This window comes from Lissotriton vulgaris, chromosome 5 (genome assembly GCF_964263255.1).
Source record: "Lissotriton vulgaris chromosome 5, aLisVul1.2, whole genome shotgun sequence".
Lineage (NCBI taxonomy): Eukaryota > Metazoa > Chordata > Amphibia > Caudata > Salamandridae > Lissotriton > Lissotriton vulgaris.
The window spans coordinates 243,863,977-243,886,888 of NC_141693.1; the positions used below are offsets into that span (position 1 = coordinate 243,863,977).

General features: G+C 47.2%; 1 protein-coding gene across 1 annotated transcript in view; it reads left to right on the forward strand.

Annotated features, from left to right (window-relative positions):
- Nucleotides 1-22,912, forward strand: part of LOC147710591 (CDK5 regulatory subunit-associated protein 2-like) — an 883,251-nt gene that overhangs the window by 116,319 nt on the left and 744,020 nt on the right. Inside the window, exon 8 of the mRNA XM_086921269.1 lies at nucleotides 15,420-15,567. Coding sequence (XP_086777395.1) covers nucleotides 15,420-15,567 — 148 coding nt within the window. The remainder of the gene's footprint in view (nucleotides 1-15,419; nucleotides 15,568-22,912) is intronic.

A 22,912-nucleotide genomic window follows, 5' to 3' on the forward strand; every position in this document is an offset into this window, starting at 1 on the left:
TCAAAACACATACAAACAGTGAGTCAGTCACCAACCCATGCAGCCACTTATACACAAAGTGAAACACTGATACATATATTTCAATATTTAAAAGTTACTCGCTAATATATGTATTCACTAAGCTACACTTAATAAGCCAGTTAACCAATCAATTTTTTTTTAATCCATTTAGACACTTATTTAAACATTTATTCTTCCATCGACATTTACATATACATAAATAAAACATATTTATTTTTCAGAAAGACACACATTCACTGGATGGTGTCATCAGTGATATCATGAGTGATGTCACTGACCATGTCATGAGTGATGTAATATGTATCTGAAAGAGACACGTTAGTGATAGATTCCTTACCTTAGAATATCCCCAGGCGTCAGACTGGATCCGGAAACTTTTGCGTAGCAATACCCCTGCGCGCCGGTAGGCGTCGTCTGCGGCTCCGCGTCCGTCGTCGGCGTCGTGAGCGCCGGGATGACGTTGTCGGAGTACTTAGACGGCGCCCATGCGCGCTGACGTCAGTTCTTCTTTTTTCCGCGCCAGCTAGCGCAGATCCGGAAGAAGCTCTACCCCCAGTCAATTTTTGACTGAAATTTTTGATCCTTTTGATCTCTCTCTCTTTTGTCGATTTCTCCACTATCGGTGCCAGGGATGCCCGGGTTCAAGCCTTGCTCGAAGTGCGGCCGACTCATGTCGGTCACGGCCCCCCATCGCCGGTGCCTGAAGTGCTTAGGCCTCGACCACGACGATCGATCCTGCTCCGACTGCCGGGCCCTGACGTCGAAGGCTAGGCGGGAGCGGTCCCGCAAGCGTCTCGAACTGAGGCAGTCTGCCCCGCGCCGCTCCAGGTCCCGGTCCCACGGGAGGTCGAGGGACAGGTCGCGAGGTCGGAGTCATCGACGCTCCGGAAGTGGACACCGATCGTCTGGTTCCAAGTCCTCAGGTAAGAGGCATGAGAGGTCAGAGCGACGTCATCGATCCTCCGACCCGCCCCGACGCTCGCACGATGCGGCCGGGGACTCGGGCGACACCGCCCACGCGGCTCCGCGGGAGTCGCAAGCGTCGCCGCCTGCCCCACACCTTCGGGTCCCTGGGCACGGCACGGCGCGACGCCGGAGGAGGTCGAGAGGTACCTCATGGCCATGAGGGCCCTCCATCCTCAGTCGGTTCCCGTGGCGCCTTCGGGCCGATCGGTTCCGTCTGGAGGTCCTTCCGGGTCGGGCGCTTCGGCCCCGACGACGTCGGGTGCTTCGGCCCCGGCGCCGCTGGCGACTTCGGTCTCGGCGCCGCAAGACCTCGCTGGATCCGGCTCCGGATCCGGGACCTCGCCGGTCGACCTTACGACCTCACCGGCGCCGTCCCTTCAGGTGTCGTCCCCGGCAGCCGATTTGGTTGCCGCCCCCAATGCCTCCTGCGGTTCTGCTCAGGCGTCGGGAGGGCGCCGCTGGGCGCCGATTCCGTCGGCCTTTGGAGAATTTTATCTCCACGAGGAGGCCCTGGCTGTTAATCCTGGTCTCCAGGACACAGGTGACGAGGAGCATTGGAAGGGGTCCGAGGACCCTCCGGCACATGATTGCCAGTCACAGCAGGACTGGACATATGAGCTTGGGGAGGCCAGTGGTATTGACACCTCGCCAGACACTGGATTTACATCGCCCCCGACTGTGGCTTCGGAGGCGGGTTCTGCTTACATTGTAGTGTTGACGAAGGCAGCTAAGGCCTTAAACCTTCAGCTCCCCGTCGCGGCCGTGAGGACTAATCTCCTCACTGAGGTCCTCAAACCGCAGTCAGGCTCCGCGGAGCCCCTCCTGCCGTTCAATGAGGCCTTGTGTGACGTTCTTCTGGGCACTTGGTCCAAGCCCGCCACAGGCCCCCCTGTGGACAGGAACGTGGCCAGACGCTACCGCCCGGCACCGGGCGACCCATGCTTTTTGTCCACCCATCCCACCCCCGAGAGTCTGGTCATCCAGGCCTCAAACTCCCAAACCGCATTCCCGTCGGCCCGCCCGACAGGGAATCCAAGAGATATGAACAGTTCGGGAAGAAGGTTTTCTCGTCTGTAAGCTTAGGGCTGCGGTCTGTGAACACCGCCTGTCTCTTGGGCCGCTACACCCACACTCTGTGGGACACGGTTGCGGAGGTGCTGCCTAGATGCCCGGAGGAGGTCCAGGCTAAACTCAGCCAAGCCCTTGCGGACGGCCGAGATGCAGCACGCTTTTCTATCCGGTGTGGGCTGGATACAACGGACTCACTGGGCAGGGCGATGGCAACGACGGTGGCGGTTCGACGCCACGCCTGGTTGAGGTCCGCCAACTTCTCGGCCGATGTCCAGGCCACCCTCCTGGACATGCCGTTTGATGGCCGTCGCCTCTTCGGCGACAAGGCAGACCATGCGCTGGAACGTTTCAAGGACTCCAGGGCTACGGCCAAGTCCTTGGGCCTTATGGCCCCACGCCAGCAAACGGGTGCCTTTCGCTCCTTTCGTGGCCACGGAAGGGGCGCCCCACCACGTACCGCCAGCCACACGCCGCAAAATGTCCAGCAGCGCGGTGGCGGACGTGGGAACCGCCGTGGCGGTGGTCGGGGCCCGCGGCGAGGCCAGTCCACACCTCCCTCAGCAGCACCGGCCTCAAAACCTTCCTAGTCCGAGTTTTCAGGCCCATGTGACGCCTGTGGGGGGCAGGGTTCGCCATCACCTCTCCCACTGGCATACAGTCACTTCGGACAGGTGGGTGCTGCAGATTGTCCGAAGGGGCTACTCCCTCCCCTTCGAGGCATCCCCTCCATCCATGCCACCACAATACCACCGTGTGTCGGCGGATCACTTGCAACTTCTGCAAGAGGAGGTCTCGGCCCTCTTGGCCAAGAGGGCCATCGAGCGCGTTCCTGGGCCAGAAGTAGGGTGTGGTTGTTACTCCCACTACTTTATGGTGCCCAAGAAGAGCAAAGGGGGCCTGCGCCCTATCTTGGACTTGCGGAACGTCAACGGCTTCCTCCGAACGGAGAAGTTCAAGATGCTCACTTTGGCTCAGGTCCTGGTTGCCCTGGACCCGGGAGACTGGATGGTAGCGTTGGACCTGCAGGACGCCTATTTCCACATCCCCGTCCTGCCGGCCCACCGGCGTTACCTGCGGTTCACGGTAGGCCAAGAGCACTTTCAGTTTACCGTGCTCCCCTTCGGCCTTACCAGTGCCCCACGGGTGTTCACGAAGGTGATGGCGGTGGTCGCAGCTCATCTGCGCAGGCAGGGGGTATCAGTCTTCCCCTACCTCGACGACTGGTTGTTGAAGGCGGGCTCGCACCAGACAGTCGTCAGCCACCTCCAGACTACGGCCGACCTCCTGCACCTGCTGGGGTTCTCCATCAATGTGCCGAAGTCACACCTGTGTCCCTCTCAAAAGCTCCTCTTCATCGGAGCGGTTCTCGACTCGGCGCAGTTTCGGGTTTATCCACCCGAGCAGCGGGTTCGGGATATTCAGGCTCTGGTTCCCATCTTCCAGCCGTTATCCCGAGTCTCGGTCAGGTTGACGCTGCGGCTTCTGGGACTGATGGCCTCCTGCATCCTTCTGGTGCGTCACGCCAGGTCGCGGATGCGGGCTCTGCAGTGGGACCTGAAGTTTCAGTGGGCCCAGCATCAGGGCAACCTGTCCGATCATGTCCTGATCTCGGAGGGCACTGCGAGACAACTGCAGTGGTGGCTCACGGACCGCGACTGGGTCAGTGGCAGGTCCCTCTCCCTACCCCACCCGGAGCACGTAGTTGTGACGGACGCGTTTCTCCAGGGCTGGGGGGGCCACATGGGAGAGGCGGAGATCAGAGGCCTCTGGTCTCCGGCGGAGTCCCGGCTCCATATCAACTTGCTGGAGCTTCGGGCGATTCGTCTAGCACTGAAAGCATTCCTCCCCTCTGTCCGGGGACGTGTAGTGCAAGTGTTCACCGACAACACCACCGCCATGTGGTACTGCAACAAACAGGGCAGGGTGGGGTCGTGGACCCTTTGCCAGGAGGCTCTGCGCCTATGGCAATGGCTGGAACATCAGGGCGTGAACTTGGTGGTTCAACACCTGGCAGGCTCTCTGAATGCCAGGGCGGACGAACTCAGCCGTCGGTGCATGATGGATCACGAATGGCGTCTGAACTCGGACGTGGCGCAAGGTCTCTTTCAGCAGTGGGGAGAGCCTTGGTTAGATCTATTCGCCACAGAAGAGAATGCGCAATGTCATCAGTTCTGCGCGTTGGAATTTCCAAGGCGGCACTCGCTCGGAGACGCTTTTCGTCGCGAGTGGAGCTGCGGTCTGTTGTACGCCTTTCCGTCTATACCACTTCTGCCCAGAGTGCTGAAGAAGATCAGGCGCGACCGGGCCCAGGTTATCCTTGTGGCTCCGGACTGGGCACGAAGATACTGGTATCCCGAGCTACTCAGCATGTCAGACGATCCCCCGATTCGTCTGCCTCTTCGGGAGGACCTTCTGTCGCAGCAGCAGGGGACGGTCCTGCACCCGAACCTGTCCAGTCTCCACCTACAAGCTTGGAGATTGAGCGGCGGCAGTTGAGGCCATTTGACTTGCCTCCTGAAGTCTGTGATATCATTCTGGCAGCCAGGCGTCCCTCCACAAAGTCGGTATACGCCTGCCGGTGGAACGAATTTGTGGCATGGTGCACAGCAAAGGCTGTGGATCCTCTCTCTGCACCCCTTTCGGAAGTGCTGCTCTTTCTTCTTTCCCTTGCCCAGCAGGGCTCTGCTCCGGGCACTCTTAAAGGGTACCTTTCTGCTCTATCAGCCTTCTTGAGGCTACCAGATCAGCCTTCTTTATTCAAGTCCCCTATTGTAAGTAGATTCCTGAAGGGCATCACGCACATGTTCCCTCCTGTTCCCTTCGTGATGCCCCAGTGGGACTTGAATCTTGTTCTCACTTATCTGATGTGTGCTCCCTTTGAGCCACTTCATAACTGTCCTCTTCGTCTCCTTACTCTGAAGACTGCATTCCTGGTTGCCATCACCTCTGCCAGGAGAGTGAGTGAGCTCCAGGCTCTTTCTTCTTCTCCACGTTTCCTGTCTGTTCATCCTGACAAGGTGGTGTTACGTACACGACCTTCCTTTCTGCCCAAGGTTGTCACGGCCTTCCACATCGGGCAGTCCATTACCTTGCCCACTTTCTTTCCGCCTCCGCATCCCTCGAAAGAGGGAGAGGCTCCACCGTCTGGATCCAAAACGTGCGCTCTCCTACTACCTAGATCGCACACGCCAATTCCGGGTGAATGACCAACTCTTCGTTGGTTACGTGGGCGCGAAGAAGGGTAAGGCTGTGCACAAGAGGACCATCTCTAGGTGGATCATCTTGTGTATCCAAGCATGTTACTCCATGGCGAGGAAGGAGCCCCCGGCTGGATTGCGGGCTCACTCCACTCGGGCCACGGCAACGACAACTGCCCTGGGCCGAGGTGTCCCCCTGCAGGACATTTGCCAGGCAGCTACGTGGGCCTCGCTGCACACGTTCGCAAGACACTACTGCCTGACAGTCCAGTCCGGAGGGATGGCTTCTTTGGCCGTTCCGTCCTCCAGGACTTTCTGGTGTGATATTGGTTCGCAGACCCACCACCGGGGTTGGTATTGCTGGGGTATCTATTCTAAGGTAAGGAATCTATCACTAACGTGTCTCTTTCAGATGCACAAGTTACTACTTGTGTAACGATATATCTGTAAGAGACATTAGTTAGTGATAGATTCCTTACCGACCCACCCATCCTCCCCGTTCTGCGAACCGATATCTAGGGTTAAGGTCATCCCCTTTCAGGGCCCTAGTTTCATGGCACCAGTGTTAGTTCTATCATGGCTCTGCGTATCTGGCGCGGAAAAGCTGTGTGTCAGAACTGACGTCAGCGCGCATGGGCGCCGTCTAAGTACTCCGACGACGTCATCCCGGCGCTCACGACGCCGACGACGGACGCGGAGCCGCAGACGACGCCTACCGGCGCGCAGGGGTATTGCTACGCAAAAGTTTCCGGATCCAGTCTGACGCCTGGGGATATTCTAAGGTAAGGAATCTATCACTAACTAATGTCTCTTACAGATATATCGTTACACAAGTAGTAACTTGTGCGACGTCATCAGCAGTGCATTGCAGGCGCGCAAGTTATAGTGAGTCCAACTAACTAGAACGTGGGAATTTCAATGGTTTTATGCCAGTAAAATTTCCAGCTAACTATAACTGGTGTGAAACCTATGTTTTTTTCAGTGAATTTAATAGGTTTTTTAAATGCTAATTCCTAACTATAACTGGTGTGAAACCTATGGTTTTTTCAGTGAATTTCAAAGGTTTTTTAAATGCTAATTCCTAACTGTAACTGGTGTGAAACCTATGGTTTTTTCAGTGAATTTTAAAGGTTATTTAAATGCTAATTCCGAACTATAACTGGTGTGAAACCTATGGTTTTTTCAGTGAATTTCAAAGGTTTTTTAAATGCTAATTCCTAACTATAACTGGTGTGAAACCTATGGTTTTTTCAGTGAATTTCATAGGTTTTTTAAATGCTAATTCCTAACTATATATAGGGCCTCAAACCTATGTTTTTTTCAGTGAATTTCAAAGGTTTTTAATAGCAAATTTCTATAACTATGAAATGTAATATTTTTTATAATGAATCCCATATTGTATATTTATGTAATACTATTTTCTTTATGTATATTGCTTATGGTTATTTATTTATTTATTTTTTTTTGCCCTGGAGCGCTCCCGGTGCGCGTACCGGTGAACGCACCGGTAAGCGCAGTCTTGCGGCGCGCCCCGGTGCGCGTCCCGTTAGCGCTAATGCCGCGAACGAAAACATCATCGTGACGTATCGCGTAGCCGCAGTAAAATAGAAAGCAAGAACTACCCTGCCAGGGTTTAATTAGGTGGTCCAATCAAGGAGATCCAAGGGATAAAAGGGGGGGGGTGACACAAGTCAAGGCTTCAGAGCCAATGAAACATCATACAAATTCAGAGCATTTTGTTGAAAAAATAGAAAAGTTTTTTTATTGATTAAATAACAATTCATAAATGGAATCCATAGAGAAATTTTGAAGCATATATACAAACACAGGAGACATTTTTTCTAGGGCTTAGTAAGAGTCATAATTAAAAGTTCCTGCAGAAAAAAGTGTTTATTCACGTCCCACGCACTCCCACAATCATTCGCTAAACTTACATACACATCTCAGTCTCACTCACTATAGAAATAATGCTGTCATACACATACAATCATAGGAAGACCTAAGGGCCTGCAACACCACATTCGAAAGTTGCTAGGGCTAGAAAAACAACACAGAGGCAGACAAAGATGGGGTGCAGCAAATTGTTACACTCTACACTAGAGGCCATCCATGTGGATCACGCCAACGCGCATTTCAATGCAAGGCCAGTTTGGGCTGCATCTTCATCAGGGCATGGAAGACCAGGGAGGGGGACATACACAAAGTGGATAAAAAAGAGGTCTGTTAAGTGCGAATCACATAGTTGAATACATATTTCATACATACAATAAAAATAGATTTAGACACTTTTTAGCAGGCCGAATATGATTTCATAATACATATATATTATTGCAAAGGAGTTGATATGATAAACTCATTTAAAGTGTGTATCAAGGCTCCGAAAGCGTTGTCACTCACGGCGTAAGAATTCTTACTGTTTCTCCTCAATGGGAGAAACACTCAAGACAAATAAGGATAAGCCCAGGACCAGCAGAGACAAACCAGACAGGCATTCAGTGAGATACCAGAACATACAATTACTGGGACATCTGGGTATCTACAATTAGAGGGTAGGGACAATTTTAGCAAGGGATTTCACAGATATTGCTAGAGATCTGTGAACGGGGTCTTGATATCAATGGGGGGACCTCATAGTACCCATAGTGGGGAATAGTGCCCATAGTGACCTGTCGATATAGGAAAACAAAGAAAAGATAATATTACCACTTTTCCCACTGAGAAGCCTTGGCATCATATATACTTCATGTAAGTCAGGCAGGGTTCCTGCAGGTAGATAGTATTCACAGGTCTATATAGTTATGAGCCGACGTAGCTTCGGTTTTGAAAAGGTCCTAAGGGTGACAAAAAACGTGTTTTTTAAAAAATCATCAAGGGAGGTTAGAGGGGGGCTGACTATAGGTTTGGTCCAAGCTATTCAGATCTAGGCATTTTCTGAGTGACGAGCCTCGGTTCCAAAAGCGCTCGGGTAAATCTCTAAATCTAACTAGACGAGCGGCCAGACCTAATCGCCTAGTATGCAGATAGGGAAATGTACCTTATGTAGCGGTGGACAGTGAGCACATCTCTTTCTTATTTCCTTTGGAAATGACACATCCAAATGGGGGAGACTCTGCAGGAGGAATGATACGAATTTACATTTAACCAAAAGATAAGGGAAAAGCTCCAGTTGAGAGCTATGTGCTAACGGATCAGTGCAGGGCTTAGGGCGGAGCAAATTACCTGATGAGAGGAGGAACATAGGCTAGTTTCAAAACGGTTGATGGCTCATTTCCTTCAAGGCAGAAGACCGCATTTGAAGGGCGATCTTTGACGGTCTGAAATTATTCCCCATCCAAGTGGGGCCCGATGGTAGGTATTAGGCAATCAGGAGACCCCTGCCGGGATAGATGATATATATCAGTTTATGGCGACGTCACACTCCCAGGGCACAAGCAATAGAGGGGGGTGTTTACCAATTAGGAGCGATCTTACCCTGCTGCAGCCAGGGTCGGCGCACCGTGCCGCAACCGGGCTAAGTAACGAGGCCCTTCAGTATCCGCATAGGAATCTCGGGTGGCAGGACATGGGGATCTAATAACAGAGAACGGGGATATTAAAATGTAAGCGCCAAGAATGATGGCGGTCTAGGGCGCTACTGCGATGTGGATCCTTACCTGAATGGGGAAAAGTAATGCGGACCGCAGAATCGGCGTCCTCTTTCTCCGAAGGCGGGGGCGGAGGCAAATCATAACAAGGGGGCCCATCTTTTTAAATCTGTTTGCAGATTAGAAACAGCTGTGATGGGTGACGTCAATGTCCATTCCCACAGGAAATGATGGACGATAGTGAAAACGGGCCCAGGGGGGAACAGTGTCTAAGCGGCCGCCATCTTGGAGAGGATACAAAATCGAGTATGAATATGAGAGGTGGATCCTTACGAGGGCATTGGCGCCATAATGGAGAGATCCCTCATTTAGGTGAGAAACTACACAAGGATGGGGTTAAAAGCACCGCAGTAGATAGAAATGGAAGCTCCTACATAATAGCTCAGAGCACAACCGGGGGGTGAATGTAGAAGCGGTGGCCATCTTGGAAAGGGGGCCTCATATACATATAAGTTCACCAAGTGCAGATAACGGGGGGGGCAAAGGTAACTAGGTAAGGAAAGCTGACAAAAAGGGGTTCAAGTTTTCATCATAATTATTTTCACAAGGACATGAATCAAGAAAAAATCGAGTTCACAGCAGGGCATTGGACCAAGAGCATTCTTCATTGTGTCCTTTGCTGACAGAATTGAACATGAAGATCCAGAAAACCTCTCTTTTCTTGCGGGGGTTGGTGGAGTCAATTCCAGGCTGGGCCGTTATTTTTTCCAAGATGAACCAGCGAAGGTCCTTTTCATTGTGGCCTTTGTCCAGCCAATGAGAGACTAGCGGGGCAGAGATTTTGCTGTTTCGAATGTTGGATTTATGTTCCCCAATCCTCAGGCAGCATTCGCGTCCGGTTTCGCCAACATAAGGCAGATTGCACGGGCAGAGGACGATCTAAATGATGTTGGCAGTTCGACAGTTGGTCATTCTTTTATTTCGGGCCATCGATAAAGTGCTCAGTAGTGCTCACAGAGTCTCCTATGATGGCATGGGGGCAAGCATGGCATGTGCCACATCGGTGGTTGCCAAAAATGAGTTCAGCATTGGTAATGGCCTTCTGGATGCTGGTGGAAGCCTCCAGCATTTTTCCCCTAACAAGGTGATTTTCTAGGTTTCTGTTTCTTCTGAATGCGAATATGGGTCGGCCAAGAGGGGTTTGTTCCTTCTCCAAGTTGAGAAGGTGCCAACTGGAGTTTATGACCTTCCGGATTTTGTGGTTCATGTTGGAGTGACGTGTGATATACACTAATCTTTCCTGGGGTTCTGACATGGGGGATTCAAACATCAACTCCTGATTCGCATATCTGACTCTTTTGAAGGAGTCCTTAATGAGCTTTCTGGGATAGCCTCGATGGAATAATTTCTCTTTCAGGATATCAGATTGTCGTAGGTAGTCATTGATATCAGTACAATTCCTCCTAATACGCAGGAACTGACTGTAGGGGATGCTATCTTTTTGGTTCCTCGGGTGAAAACTGGAGTATTGTAACAGTGTATTCCTGGCGGTGGGCTTGGTGTATAGAGACACTTTTAAAGAGTTATCCAGGTGTTCGACCCGAATGTCCAGGAATTCAATCCTTTGATGGCTATGGTGGCTGGTAAAGTGCAGATTGGGGTCAGCCGCGTTCAGCCATGATATATATTCCTCCAGGGTCGTATGGTCCCCCTTCCAGATTAAAAAGACATCGTCGATAAATCGACGCCATCCTCTGACGTTTTCATGGAAGGGGGCCATTTCGTTGAAGATGTTAATACGCTCAAATTCTCCCATGTATAAACAGGCTATGCTGGGGGCACAACTGGCCCCCATGCTGACACCACTAGTTTGTGTAAACATGGTGTTATTGAATTCAATGTAGTTCTCATGGAGAACCAACTCGAGACATTGTAATATGAACTCCGAGTTAGTAATATCATTTCTGTTCGAGAGAATGTTTTCTATGGTGTCATAGGCTCCTCTCTGAGGGATGTTAGAGTATAAGGATTCAACATCCAGGGTAACAAGTGACTCTCGATTTTTAAAGAATGGGGTGCCTTCCACTAAGCTGATAAAGTGTCCCGTGTCTTTGACATAGGATTCTAGTTCAGAGACTAGAGGTTGGAGAAATTTGTCTATGTATTTAGACAGGGGCTCAGTGGCCGATTTAATGGTGGCCACTATAGGGCGTAGCGGAGGGTCAGTGCAGCTCTTATGAGTTTTGGGAACCCCATAGATGATGGGGATTCTGGTATTGGTAGGGGTCAGGTATTCAGCCGCTGAATCACAGATCCAGTCCTGGTTCACGGCCTCTTGGACCATTTTGAGTATTCGTTGTTTGAGAGCAGGTTCAGGGTTAGATGTAATTCTCTGGTAATGACGAGTGGCAGACAGTAGATAATTCATTTTGTCAGTATACTTAGGGGTGTCAAAAATGACAATACCCCCACCCTTATCACAGGGTTTGATGGTGATATTTTTGTCGTCTTTCAGGGTTTTGAGGACGACTTCCTCGTCCCTGTGAAGGTTGGAGTCAGGGGTAGGGACATACTTGATCATTTTCTCCACCTTAGCGGTGACAGCCTTTTCAAAGATATTAACCTCAGGTCCCAACATATCAAGGGATGAAGTAAAGGAGGAGGGAGGTTTTAGCCCGGATCTGTTTTCCTGATCAACGGTGGTGGATTTTTCCAAGAAGAATTTTTTCAAATTTCTTTCTGAAAAATAGATGTAAATCTTTAGTGAATTCGAACTTGTCAAAGTTTGCGGCGGGACAAATGATAAACCTCGAGTTAATAGATTAATGGCCATGGGATCAATCTCTTTCTTCGAGAGATTAAAAACCGGAATGCCTTTTATGTTTTCCAGTATTGATGGCTGCAAGTTTGTACATACATTTGAGGTTGTCCCCGACCCTGAAGGAAGTGCCTCGTCTGTGGGGTTCTCGGGGGCGGGCGCTGATTGCCCCGGCGGTTCCCTAAAAAACGATTCTGGGATTACTACGTTCGTGTCCTCCCATTCTGATGGGTCTGTTGGTATTAAATCCCTGCTCATAATTGGGGTCATACTGTCCGCGTAGCCGTGTCCGCGTGATACGCATGGCGTAAGCGCACCCGGAAACACCCGAGCGCATACGATCGCGCTACTTAAGCGCCCCCGGGCGCGCAGCGTAAGCGCTTCATGTGACCTGAAAATAACATTTTTCATTGGTTCAGAACAGTTTTGTTTTCCAAATGATGAAAGCCCCCACCTTTTTTCCTTATTCTCACTTTGTCCTTTGACTGAGGAAGACCTGTTTGGAGACCTATTAGTACCAATTTGTACTGAAAAATGGCAGCAGCAGCAGCAGCAGCAGCAGCAGCAGCAGGGGTGGGGGGGGGGAGGAGGAGGAGGAGCACATAGTCTGGGAGTTATATTAAATCCCAAGGGGCAAAAAAAAAAAATTAATGCGCCAAAGGTGACTTGTATGATCTGTGGCACTGTACTTTCCAGGGGGAACCCTGCCAAAAAGTATTCTTTTGGCAACAACACCATGATTTGCCACATGCAACGCCGGCACCCGAACAACTATGCTGCGGCAGAGGTCAGAGAACTGACCAGTAACCCTCCCCAATCTTCTCAGTAAGCAACCCACTCCATCGGGTCCATCGAGACAAAGGAGATGGTCCCAAACATCCAAACCCAGTTTGGACAATTCAAAATAGTTTGCATTTTTTGTGGAAGGACAATTAGCTATGGTGAGCAAAGCATTAAACTCATCAACCGTGCTGGTGACAACCACAAGTGCCCAAAGAAACCTTAATTTTTTCCTGATTTTTTTTTTTGCTCCAGTTGAGCATTTTACAATTCCCTGTTTTTTGTTTGTCCCCATAAAATAACAAAAAAATATAAAATTGTTCATAAAAGCCAAAAAAAGTAAAAAATTTTCCCAAAAACAATAAAAAAATATAAAACAACAAAAAGAATAAAAAAAAAACAGTTCTTTTTCGAACTACCTCCAATTTATAAAAAAATGCTACTTTTAAAAAAAAATCTGTCATTCTTTTTTCCTTATGGTACGCTCCCCGGTGCGCGTACCGGGCGCTCCCCCCGCGAGCCTTTTATGGCTCCCACATCAAACCTAGGGGGTCAGGGGGGTCTACCCTGCCCCCTTTTGGTCATTTCCCCCTTTGTTTTTGCCACCTCTTGTCTCGATCCTACCGAGACCCAAGATGGCGGCCGCTCCGGACTGTTTGGAATGTTGACAGACACCCGAGAGCCAATCAGCTTTCCGCTCGCGAACTCGCGTAGCGCGCTGGGGCGTGCTTATAGATATATATATTTTTTTTAACCTAAATTACTCAAAATCCACTGGAGCACATATCTTGAGACATAGCAAAGGCACATCGGGCTACCAGTCCCTACAATTTTGCCAAGTTTTGTGGAAATCCATTCAGCCGTTCGGGCTAAAAGTGAGTCCAACCGCCCCATGAAAATTACATGGGGAAAACACGTTTTGGGACCCCCTTTTTTCTCGGCCCCCGCTTGACGAATCCCCCCAAACTTTCAGGGAAGGAGCGGAGCGGCAAATTTCAGGAACATTTCAGGCAGATTCCTCAACCGGCGCCAAAGTTATTCCCAATAGAATATTGCCGATTCCCTATGGAAAACAATCCTAACTATAACTACCTACTGGCGACCGCCAGTAGGTAATATGTATGTGTGTGTAAATATATATGTGTGTGTGTGTATATATATATATATATATATATATATCACCTAACGATGTTACTTTAACATATTATATATATATATATATATATATATATATATATATATATATATATATATATATATATATATATATAATATGTTAAAGTAACATCGTTAGGTGAGTTCATCAGTGACAGAATTAATGTTTTGAACTATATAAAAAAACATGTTGCTAAGACTACCATAAGACTCATGGTTATGCTGGGTTGTGCACGTCTTGCCTGCACAAAAGAGACTAGTTTTGTTGTGAATTTGTCCTGGCATCTATGAACGCTAGGTGCAGCTTCTGACAACTAGGAACTGATACTGTCTCTGTTTCAAAAACAGTTATACTGTGAGAAAAAGGGTTAAACAAATGAAACCAAGACTGATCCCTATGCTTGGTGCAGAATGAGATCAGCACTTGTCGCTTGCCACTGCCTATATATGGTAGGCAAATATAATTATAATAACACAACGTGAATTTTATTATTTTGCATTTTTTGAATTATGTGCAGCGTTTTTAGAACCAGAACTGTAACACACTTTAAGAATGGCTTCCTTTGAGCATCTTTGTTCCATAAGGCACCAAAGGACTAGTAAAGACTGCAGACATTGTGAGCTGGTTGTTTGTTCTGAATATCTGAAAGGCAAGAGCTTTTGACAGCTATGATATGTAGATTGATGACTGTTTTAGCAAAGGCTTATCTCTTGGTCTTTTAGTTTCTTTTGTTCCACTGGGTTGTCATAGAATTCTTCATCAAAAATGTAGAATTGTAAACCTAATATTTCTTGAGCATCAGAATGCGCAAAGGTGAAGTAATATAGGACACAAAGGACTTACTGTAAGGTGTTCTTTACTCTGTCCACCAGGGTAGCAGAAGATATTACTTTAGCTACCCTGATGGACCAAATAACGCAATATTCAGAGATGATTTCTGTTGTACCTTCAGAGGAACTGCCATCTTAATGGCTCCTCTGAACGTAGCAAACATTTGTTGGATGGCCACAGTCCTTTTTGACATCTTCCCAATTACCTTTTTGGTTTCTAAAATAAATACCAAATGATTCCCACACCGGAGGAGTTTTTTTCCTGAGTTTTGGGGGAGGCGGTCATTATTTAAATGTTTGTGTTTTCCCTAGCTGTGATAGAAAAAACAGGATATCCTACTATATGCCCTAAATGGGGACGGTGGTGTGATGCCTTTACACCTATGACCACTACTCTGTCAGGCTATTGGAGTAAGCTTTCCTTTCACATACCCAAACAAGGGGCACTGCTGACGGAAAGCTGGCAGTCTGCCCGGCTCTAAAGAGGGAGGGCGGATAAGAGTTTTGTGAATTAGGTATTCTATCTCACTTGACTGAGTACCCTCTCTGCCAACCTTTAAATCGGGCCCAAATCCACATACCCATAGAGTAACAGTATTTCTCATAGTTACCACTCCTCCTTCCTGCAAGTTATTGCAGCGTCACTTCTTTGCTTGGGTGCACCGTGGCTTAATCCGTATGGCTCTAGTGGTGGGAAGATGTTTTATTAACTTATGGATGGAGTTGGAATCCACTCACCTTGGAAGTCATTCATTTTGGGGATAGTGTCTGTGCCGTTAACTGAGTATTGTAGTGCTTCCTGGTGCTCATCTGATTAAGTCCACTTCTGAGTTGAAAATCTGCAAGAGGACCAAGATATCCTCTAGTAACAATGACACCTTTGATCCAAATAAATCCTTGAATACCATGCAGAATAAAAACCTACTACATATTCAACACAATATTTATTATCCTTCCTTTCTAAATTGTTGGATTAACACAGTCCTATTATTTCAGAATAACGGAGCAGCCGAATCTAACGCTGCAAAGTAATGACGATCCACTGAAAGAAGATGCATTTGACGCAGCCTGTGATCACAGCTTCGTGGACCGTAAAATCAAAGAATTAACAGATATTTTATACAAGAAGGATAGTAAAATTGAGGTAAACAAATAATGCTCAATTTATTGTTTGCATGTTTACATTGTTATCCACTGTTTATGAAGTAGGGTGTATATTGTTTATGAAATCGAAGAAACACTCTCTCCCACCTCATAAAGCAGTAATTATGATTAACATAAAATCGGGCTTCGTTTTAATTAAAAAAAAAAAAAACATTACAGTTGGTCCGGTTGAAATTGGGAGTAAATCTTCCACTTCCTCTTGCCCCATACTTGTGTGGTATTTGTACAGTAGACGTGGAGACCAAAACCTAATGTCCCAGACGAATTTTATTTTTTGTGAAGAATGGTACTTGTATGCCCATGCTCGCACTTCTCCATTAGGGAATCCCTTCCTTGTGGGCCGAACATTTCCCATTTTTTTCTCTTAACTTCGCTTCATGGAACTGGGTATTTCCACACATAATCCTTCTCTCCGTTTTTGCCCTCTCATGTCTCTCTAAACCCTTTCGGGCATCAGTAGTCTCTTCATACTACCATTACGAGTTACCTAGCTACTTGATGACTTCACTGAAAATAACGGTATTTGGCACCAAGCAACCCGTCTTGACAAACCTATATTGATGCCAGTATCGGATTTGACCTGACCTGCAACCAGAGAGCACCTTAGAGGTGCCCCCTGATTCCTACTAGTCCTTAGTGTGATGGCTGACTGGTAACGTCCAGCCTGCCACCACAGACAAGTTACTGACCCCTTGCAGATAAGATTCCGCTCTCAGAGGCCAGAAACATTGCCTGCTCTAGAGGTAGGTTCACACCTCCTCCAGCAGGATGGCTAGTGTTTAGAATATGAAGATCAGAGGTTTCAAAGCGTCTATTGCCTTTGATATGCAACCCCGGCCTCCCCCAGACCTGGGAGATGCCATTACCTGCTCTAAAGTCATTGGCACCAGTACAGGCAGGAAAATTAGCTAAGTAGAAGCGTGTTCACTCTCAGGCTAGCCACACCCCTAAGGTTGTTTACCTGAAGTAAACAACAAATGAAGGGTTCTACCATCTTTTTTTTTTTTAGTGGAACTAGGAGCTCTGTGCCAGGTTTATGCCCACTCTCCCCAGGAAGGGGTCATATAGGGGGTGTAGTCACCCCAGCGGCAGGCAGCCATTTGGCTTCTACCTTACACTCCCGTTAAGGTCCCTAAATTCAGTATTTTGGTTGCCCCTTGACACCAGGAACTCAGATTTGTCTGCTCGGGACAGAAAACCCGAAAATGCAACAACTGTGGACCAGCACGTAATTTGGTGCCAAACCATGCCTGCTTTTGTCCAGACAATTGAAAAGACCCAACTCGCCCTGCAGCTGTGCATCCTTCTAACGGCTTGGAGGGCTGTCACCATTTCACCAATCAGTCAGCATCTCCCTCGAAGTGGAATAACTGCTTACCTGCAGTCTAGAGGCACTGCCTGCATTAACCTGTTACACCGTTCTGTTGACCACTGGGTCCAAGGAGGAAGCAGCACCCCAGGAGGAGGACTTTGTGGCTCCCATAGGCAGCTCAGTCTCCCCAGCAAATCTAGAGCCTTTTGACCTTCCAGGAGTACTCCAGTACCAATACCCTGGGTACCGGTGACCTTGCAGCAGCCAAGACTTGCTAAGTATCCAGTCTGGACAGCAACCCTGACAAGACCGACCTACCGACAAGGGACGTCTGCATCACTGAGGCTAGCACCGAGAGTGGCCCTGATGTCTTGTTTGCCCCTATTGCCAGGTTGACCCCAAGAAGTGAGAGCCTCCAATGCAAGCAACCTCTCCCACCCCTCCCCGGTCAAAACACCTTTGCACCCGTACCCCACAGCCTGAGTCAGCCGACTGTGCCTCCTTGCTCCATTGACCCTCAAGAGTGGAGCCCCCTCTTTGGGTGCTGCTGGACTTCTCCCCAAGACCCCATTTACAGCCTTTTTATTGTTAGAGGTTTTTCCATTTACGTTAACGGGTAGTGTTTGAGGCAACTATCGCAACCAGCACCTCTGCTTACGGACACAAAAGTGCAGGCAAATCGATCAGTTGGTAATTTGTTGGACCGTGGTTCCTAAGCACCTTAAATCCATAAGAGTAACCTTGAGAATCGTTTGTAAGTGCACCTTAGGCAGTGATTGTTTCTCCCATAGGATAACATTATGACGTTCAAAGCTCATGCCTCAAATCTGACAGCAGTGATTTTCTACTGTTTTTCCTGTAATCATCTATAACACCTAAAGTACTTACCTGATTCCGATGATCTTGGAGTCTAAAATTATATAAAAATCTGTGTTATTTTTCTAAATTGGTCTCAACTTTCTTCTTGCGTGTGTCTCATTTATTGACTCTGTGTTTGCAACAGATGCTTAACACAACCTGGTGATAAGCCTATACTGCTAGCCCGCACTACCACAAAAGAGAGAATTTGGGATTATTAATGTAAGCCCTGAAGGCCAATATGGGTCGTCTGAACTTTCTACATAGTGTACCTCAGTTTGGTACACTACATAGAAAGCCAGCATCCATCATCTTTTCATGTTGATCAGTTCCATACTTAGAGATGGTTCAGAGTAAACAATGAAAAGGATCCAGACCATAATGTTTCAGAAATTATAGTGTGCGATAAAATCAAAATGTATCTGTCATACACTGTAACATCTCATCAGCAGTAGCAACTTGGATAGAGGAGAAAAATGAGCCATATTTGAAAAAATATCAACTGTTATCATAAGAATTTGATATCCATCCTAAAAAGGAAGATCAGTTAAGCAATCAGTAAATATGGCGTCAGAAACTCTTTCAGAGGGCCACTGGGCAAGCAGGGGTTGCTAGGCCCAACCATGATGGGCGAGTCCTTTTACTCCTGATGTCCCAGGTCTGGTCTAATATGATCTTGCTCATGTGGGCCGAATACCCCTTCTGTACTTGACTCTCCATGTTAGCTGTAGTTGTATTTTATTTCTAACTCTACACATGCAACAAAGTACGACATTCGCAAGCAACAACACAGTCCCCCTTGAGGTCGGGAAATTAGTAGTTGTCAGGTTAATCCCTGTCCCACCCTCCATCGTGTAATGTGTTTATGGTTATTTCCCATTAACTGGAGGGCACATCAGGAAATGCAAACTATTAAGCCGTACTCAAGCCCTCTTCGTTTGACTCTTTAGGAATTTACTCAAAATGTCTATGGTGCCGCAGCACAGTTAGCTGCGAGTCCCCTGGGACCAATTGCCCAGTTCACATGTTACCTGCTCTTGCAGCCCGAAAGAGTTGAGTGATGCAGTAGACTCCTTCAATCCACTCCTTTTGAGTCCTACTCAGTTCAGAGAAGTCGGGCTGCTCGCCGCCTACATTGCAGCTTCTGGCAGTGCAGGCTGTCTCAAATGAGCGGTGCTGCTCGTGAAGACTCAGTTGGTTCACTATGCTCAATGGAGTTTGGGGAAAATCCTTTCTTCAACTCACAACTGCCGCCAGCAAGGATGCGAGGAGTCTATGGCACCTCAGGCTGTCCTCCGTGTTGAGTTGAGGGCAGTTCCTTCACAGTGTGGGTCCAACCTGCTGATCGTAGCCTCAGTCTCTCCTTCGGGTGGTGGCCTGAATCCTTTGGCGATGTTAGTACCTGCAGCCCCTCCTGGCAGTCGGGGTTACCGCTGTATGTGATGATGCGGACGCCGGCTCGTCCAGCACAAGATCACCGGCAGAGACTCTAACAAGTCTTTGCACTCCCTGAAGTGGTAACTTTGCCGGGGGCCTCCTCTGCCATACCGGGTCACCGAGGCTCATGGTATGGGCCTAGCAAGTCCCGCTTGGTGCTCACAATGCACAGCTCAGTCTATAGCAACCCTCTCCTGGCATACAGCTTTGCTGAAAGCAGTCATCAATTTGGGGAGGGGTACATGTCTGTACCATGCAGAGGACTTTTTTGCCCCAACATATGGTATGACAAGATTCTGGACCGACTGCTATCTAAAATGTATGGAATATAAAGACTTGCTTTAAGTACAGATAGGACAAAACCTAGCATGTTCTTAGTCATCAAAATTAACAAGAAAACATAAAACGAGCGCAGCGTGATTTTAATTTGTCTGACGTGAAATATCTGAATCGTGACACATATGCATCCCATCAAGTTGTAATTTCTTGCTAGGGATGAATATAGCTGCAAGACTGACATATATATTGTTACGTCTTGTAAGAGGAGTCTTCAGATGAATATCTTGAAGTTCTTTAGGATCAAATTTTTCTTGAGCATCTTTTTTCAAGAAAGACTTAACAATACAAACAAGCATTTGCCAATAGATCCTTTAAACTAGGTGTATAAGGTATAGTAAAGTTAATTGTGAAAAGAAGAATGCTCACATAGCTTGGCATTATGCTTACACTGCAAGTTCCCTAGGCACTTTAAATTCCTATAATAGGTCCAAATTTCAAAAGGTTACATGGTTCCTTTGTCATCATGGTGCCATTTTAGAATGGAGGTGCGGTCCCCATGTGATTCCAAGAAAAAGGAGTACAGGGATCTTGATGCAATCATCCCGAAATCAGAAGGGACGAGGTTACAGATTTTTGAGGACCGTAACTGTCTTATAGCAGAAAAATCGTAGTTTAAAGACCTGGTCCTATGGAAGAGAGGTGCTGACCCCTCCATTTTTATCGCCTTTGGCACAGGGTGTCCTCTTTGAAATATACAGATTTTGTATTGGGATACTGGACCAGAAAAAATTGGTCACACGTCTCTGAAAACCCTAGAGTACATAGAAAATACTCAGGAGTCTGTGTTTTCCAGAAATAAACCTGGAAAGATAATACAATTGGTGGCTGGGAGATATCAACATTCCTGAAGAAGGTGGTTTCAATAGACTGCTACCTACCGAAATACTTCGATGCCTTTTATGTATAGACACTAGATCGCTAGGATATTTGCGAGTTAATGAAAAAAGATTATTCACAGCATCTTGACTGTGACAGATAATCTAATAGCCACTTGTGTTTCTGTACAATGATATGAACTTTTTGTCTACTGTTCTCTCCCGCTTTTTTGATTAAAAGTTTTGAAATTGTATTTGTTTTGCTATGTGTCTCTCTTTTGACACAATATATGTATTTTCATGTCCTCTTCTGTATGCATAACAATTGATTGTGTATAGAGTATGCAATGGTTTTCTTAAGTTTAAAAAAAATATATAATGTTTTAATCTATTGCCAATAATTGTTTTTATAAAATTAACAGATATTGCTTTTAGCATTTTAGATTTAGTGCATTTATGCTCTGATGATGCAGTGTGGATATATTGTGTGGTTGTAAATGAACTGATTGACTTTTCCAAAGAGAATATTTGTTTTTTGACTGAGGCCATTTCATAAACATTAGTCTCCTGTAAATGTATTTCTTGTTTCAGAATGGCATATAATAGAAGACTGAATGCACAGTCTCTCCTGCATGTTAAATGCTTCTTCAGCTTCAGTCAGCAAAAACCTCCTTTCATAATTTGCTTTGGGACGTGATATCCTCAGTGTAATGTGAAAGCTTCTTAATAAATTGGTGGTAAAAATTTGCAGACGCAAAAAAACATTTGTTTCCTTCACATTGGTAGGAAAAGGCCATTCATGGGTGGCAGACACCTTTGGATCGTGTGATAAACCAGATACCTTCAAACTAATCCCAAGAAATTGAGCCTCTTCCTTCAAATTCAAGTTTACAAGTCAGTTGATGTTATTAAAAACAAGATAACACTGTTGGTTGCCACAGTGTGGTGGTGTTCAATAAGGATTTTGGGAAAAACAAAGTGCCAGCTTTGAATATCCGCACAAAGTGATTCAACAAATCAGAAAACATTTAAATCTTGAAGTGTTGAAATAAGGCAGGAGCATTGTACAATGCAAATTGCATTACTTAATACTCCAAATGCCCAAACAGGTTCTCAAAAGCGGTTTTCATTCATCGCCTCGTTATTCATGCAGCACATGGTAGGCATCTTGCTGTGAAGTTTGGTATAAATGTGTGCCTCTTGCACAGACTGTAGTATTGCTTTATTAAGAAGTAATGTATACTAATGTTTTATAGTAATTTGAGCTAACTCTCTGTAGTCAATACAGTGTCTGAGATGTCAGTCTTTTTCATATAAAAAAATAAGGGTGCTGCATCTGGCGATCAAGAAAGTAAGTCAATTCATTCCCTAAATATTCATCTTGTGATTTACAGAAGGAAATAAGAGTTTTAGCTTTGTTGGCAAATAACCAATATTTTCTCCAGTCCTTCTAATCTTTCCTTTTTTTGACCACTTGTCAGACAGCTGCTGTGTTGTGTCTAGAAGAGATTTTGAGCTGTTTGATGACGTGTGGAGGGTTTTCCATAAAGTAATATGCATAGGATGGTGTGTATTATGAACTAGCCCCTTTTTAGGTTTCGCCTGGTCGAGAGCTGCGCACTGCGCAGCTTTTCGGCGCAGGCGAAATCTAATGTTAGAAACAGTGTCGCTTGGAATCCGCCCCTCTGTTCCATTGGCTAGCTCCATAAATGGAGGCTAGCCGTTGGAACAGAGATCTGTCCGTCATGGCCGGACCAGATTCGTGGGCGTTCCCGCGATTTCTTCCCTCTCCGATCGTCATTGCGGCGGTGGGCGGGTTTACTTTTTTTTTTTTTTCAATGTTTGTTTTCGTCATTTCGGCGAAGATGGCGGCCGGGCAGTAGCTTGTTTAAGATGCTGCAAAGTGTGTTCCGACCTTGCAGCGGCTGTGCCAGGGAGCAGGCCACCGTCTGTGCCAGGGTAACCCGATCCTTTCCCCGATGTCCCAAAGGTTCTGCGGCGGCGAGTTCACGAAGCTCCGAAAGCGGAGCATTTATTCAATCCGCACGGTGGCTCGCCTTACCTATACTGCAGGGCACATTGGCCCGCTGGAGGACGGGCACGGGAGCGCTGAGCCGCGACGGGCCTGAGGCAAGATCAGTGGAGGCCATCGGTATCGCAGCCTGAGCGTTAATTGCGGCAGAAGGTGCCCAGCGAGCCACACCATCTCGGCCGAACGAGCTATTAACGGGCGGGGGAGCAGGAATACGGCGCAGGACGCCTCCCGCCTTCCTCCGAAGTATCGCGGCACTCGGCCGCCTTTGATGTCGCCCACATATGGTTGCTCTGAGCAGCCTTTATGAACCAAGAACTGTCTGGAAACAATTACACAACCTTGCGACTGGCGACGGATGCAGATTAGAACATTTCACGTATGTTAGAAAGCATGATATCGTTGGGCCCAGTTCTAACTTTGTTAGACAAATAGTAACGTCCATATTAAAACAAAATGTGTAGCTTTTTATTTTAATTTTATGTTGCATTTATCAAGCACTGATCCGCTGCTACCGTGTAGTAAAATTAAG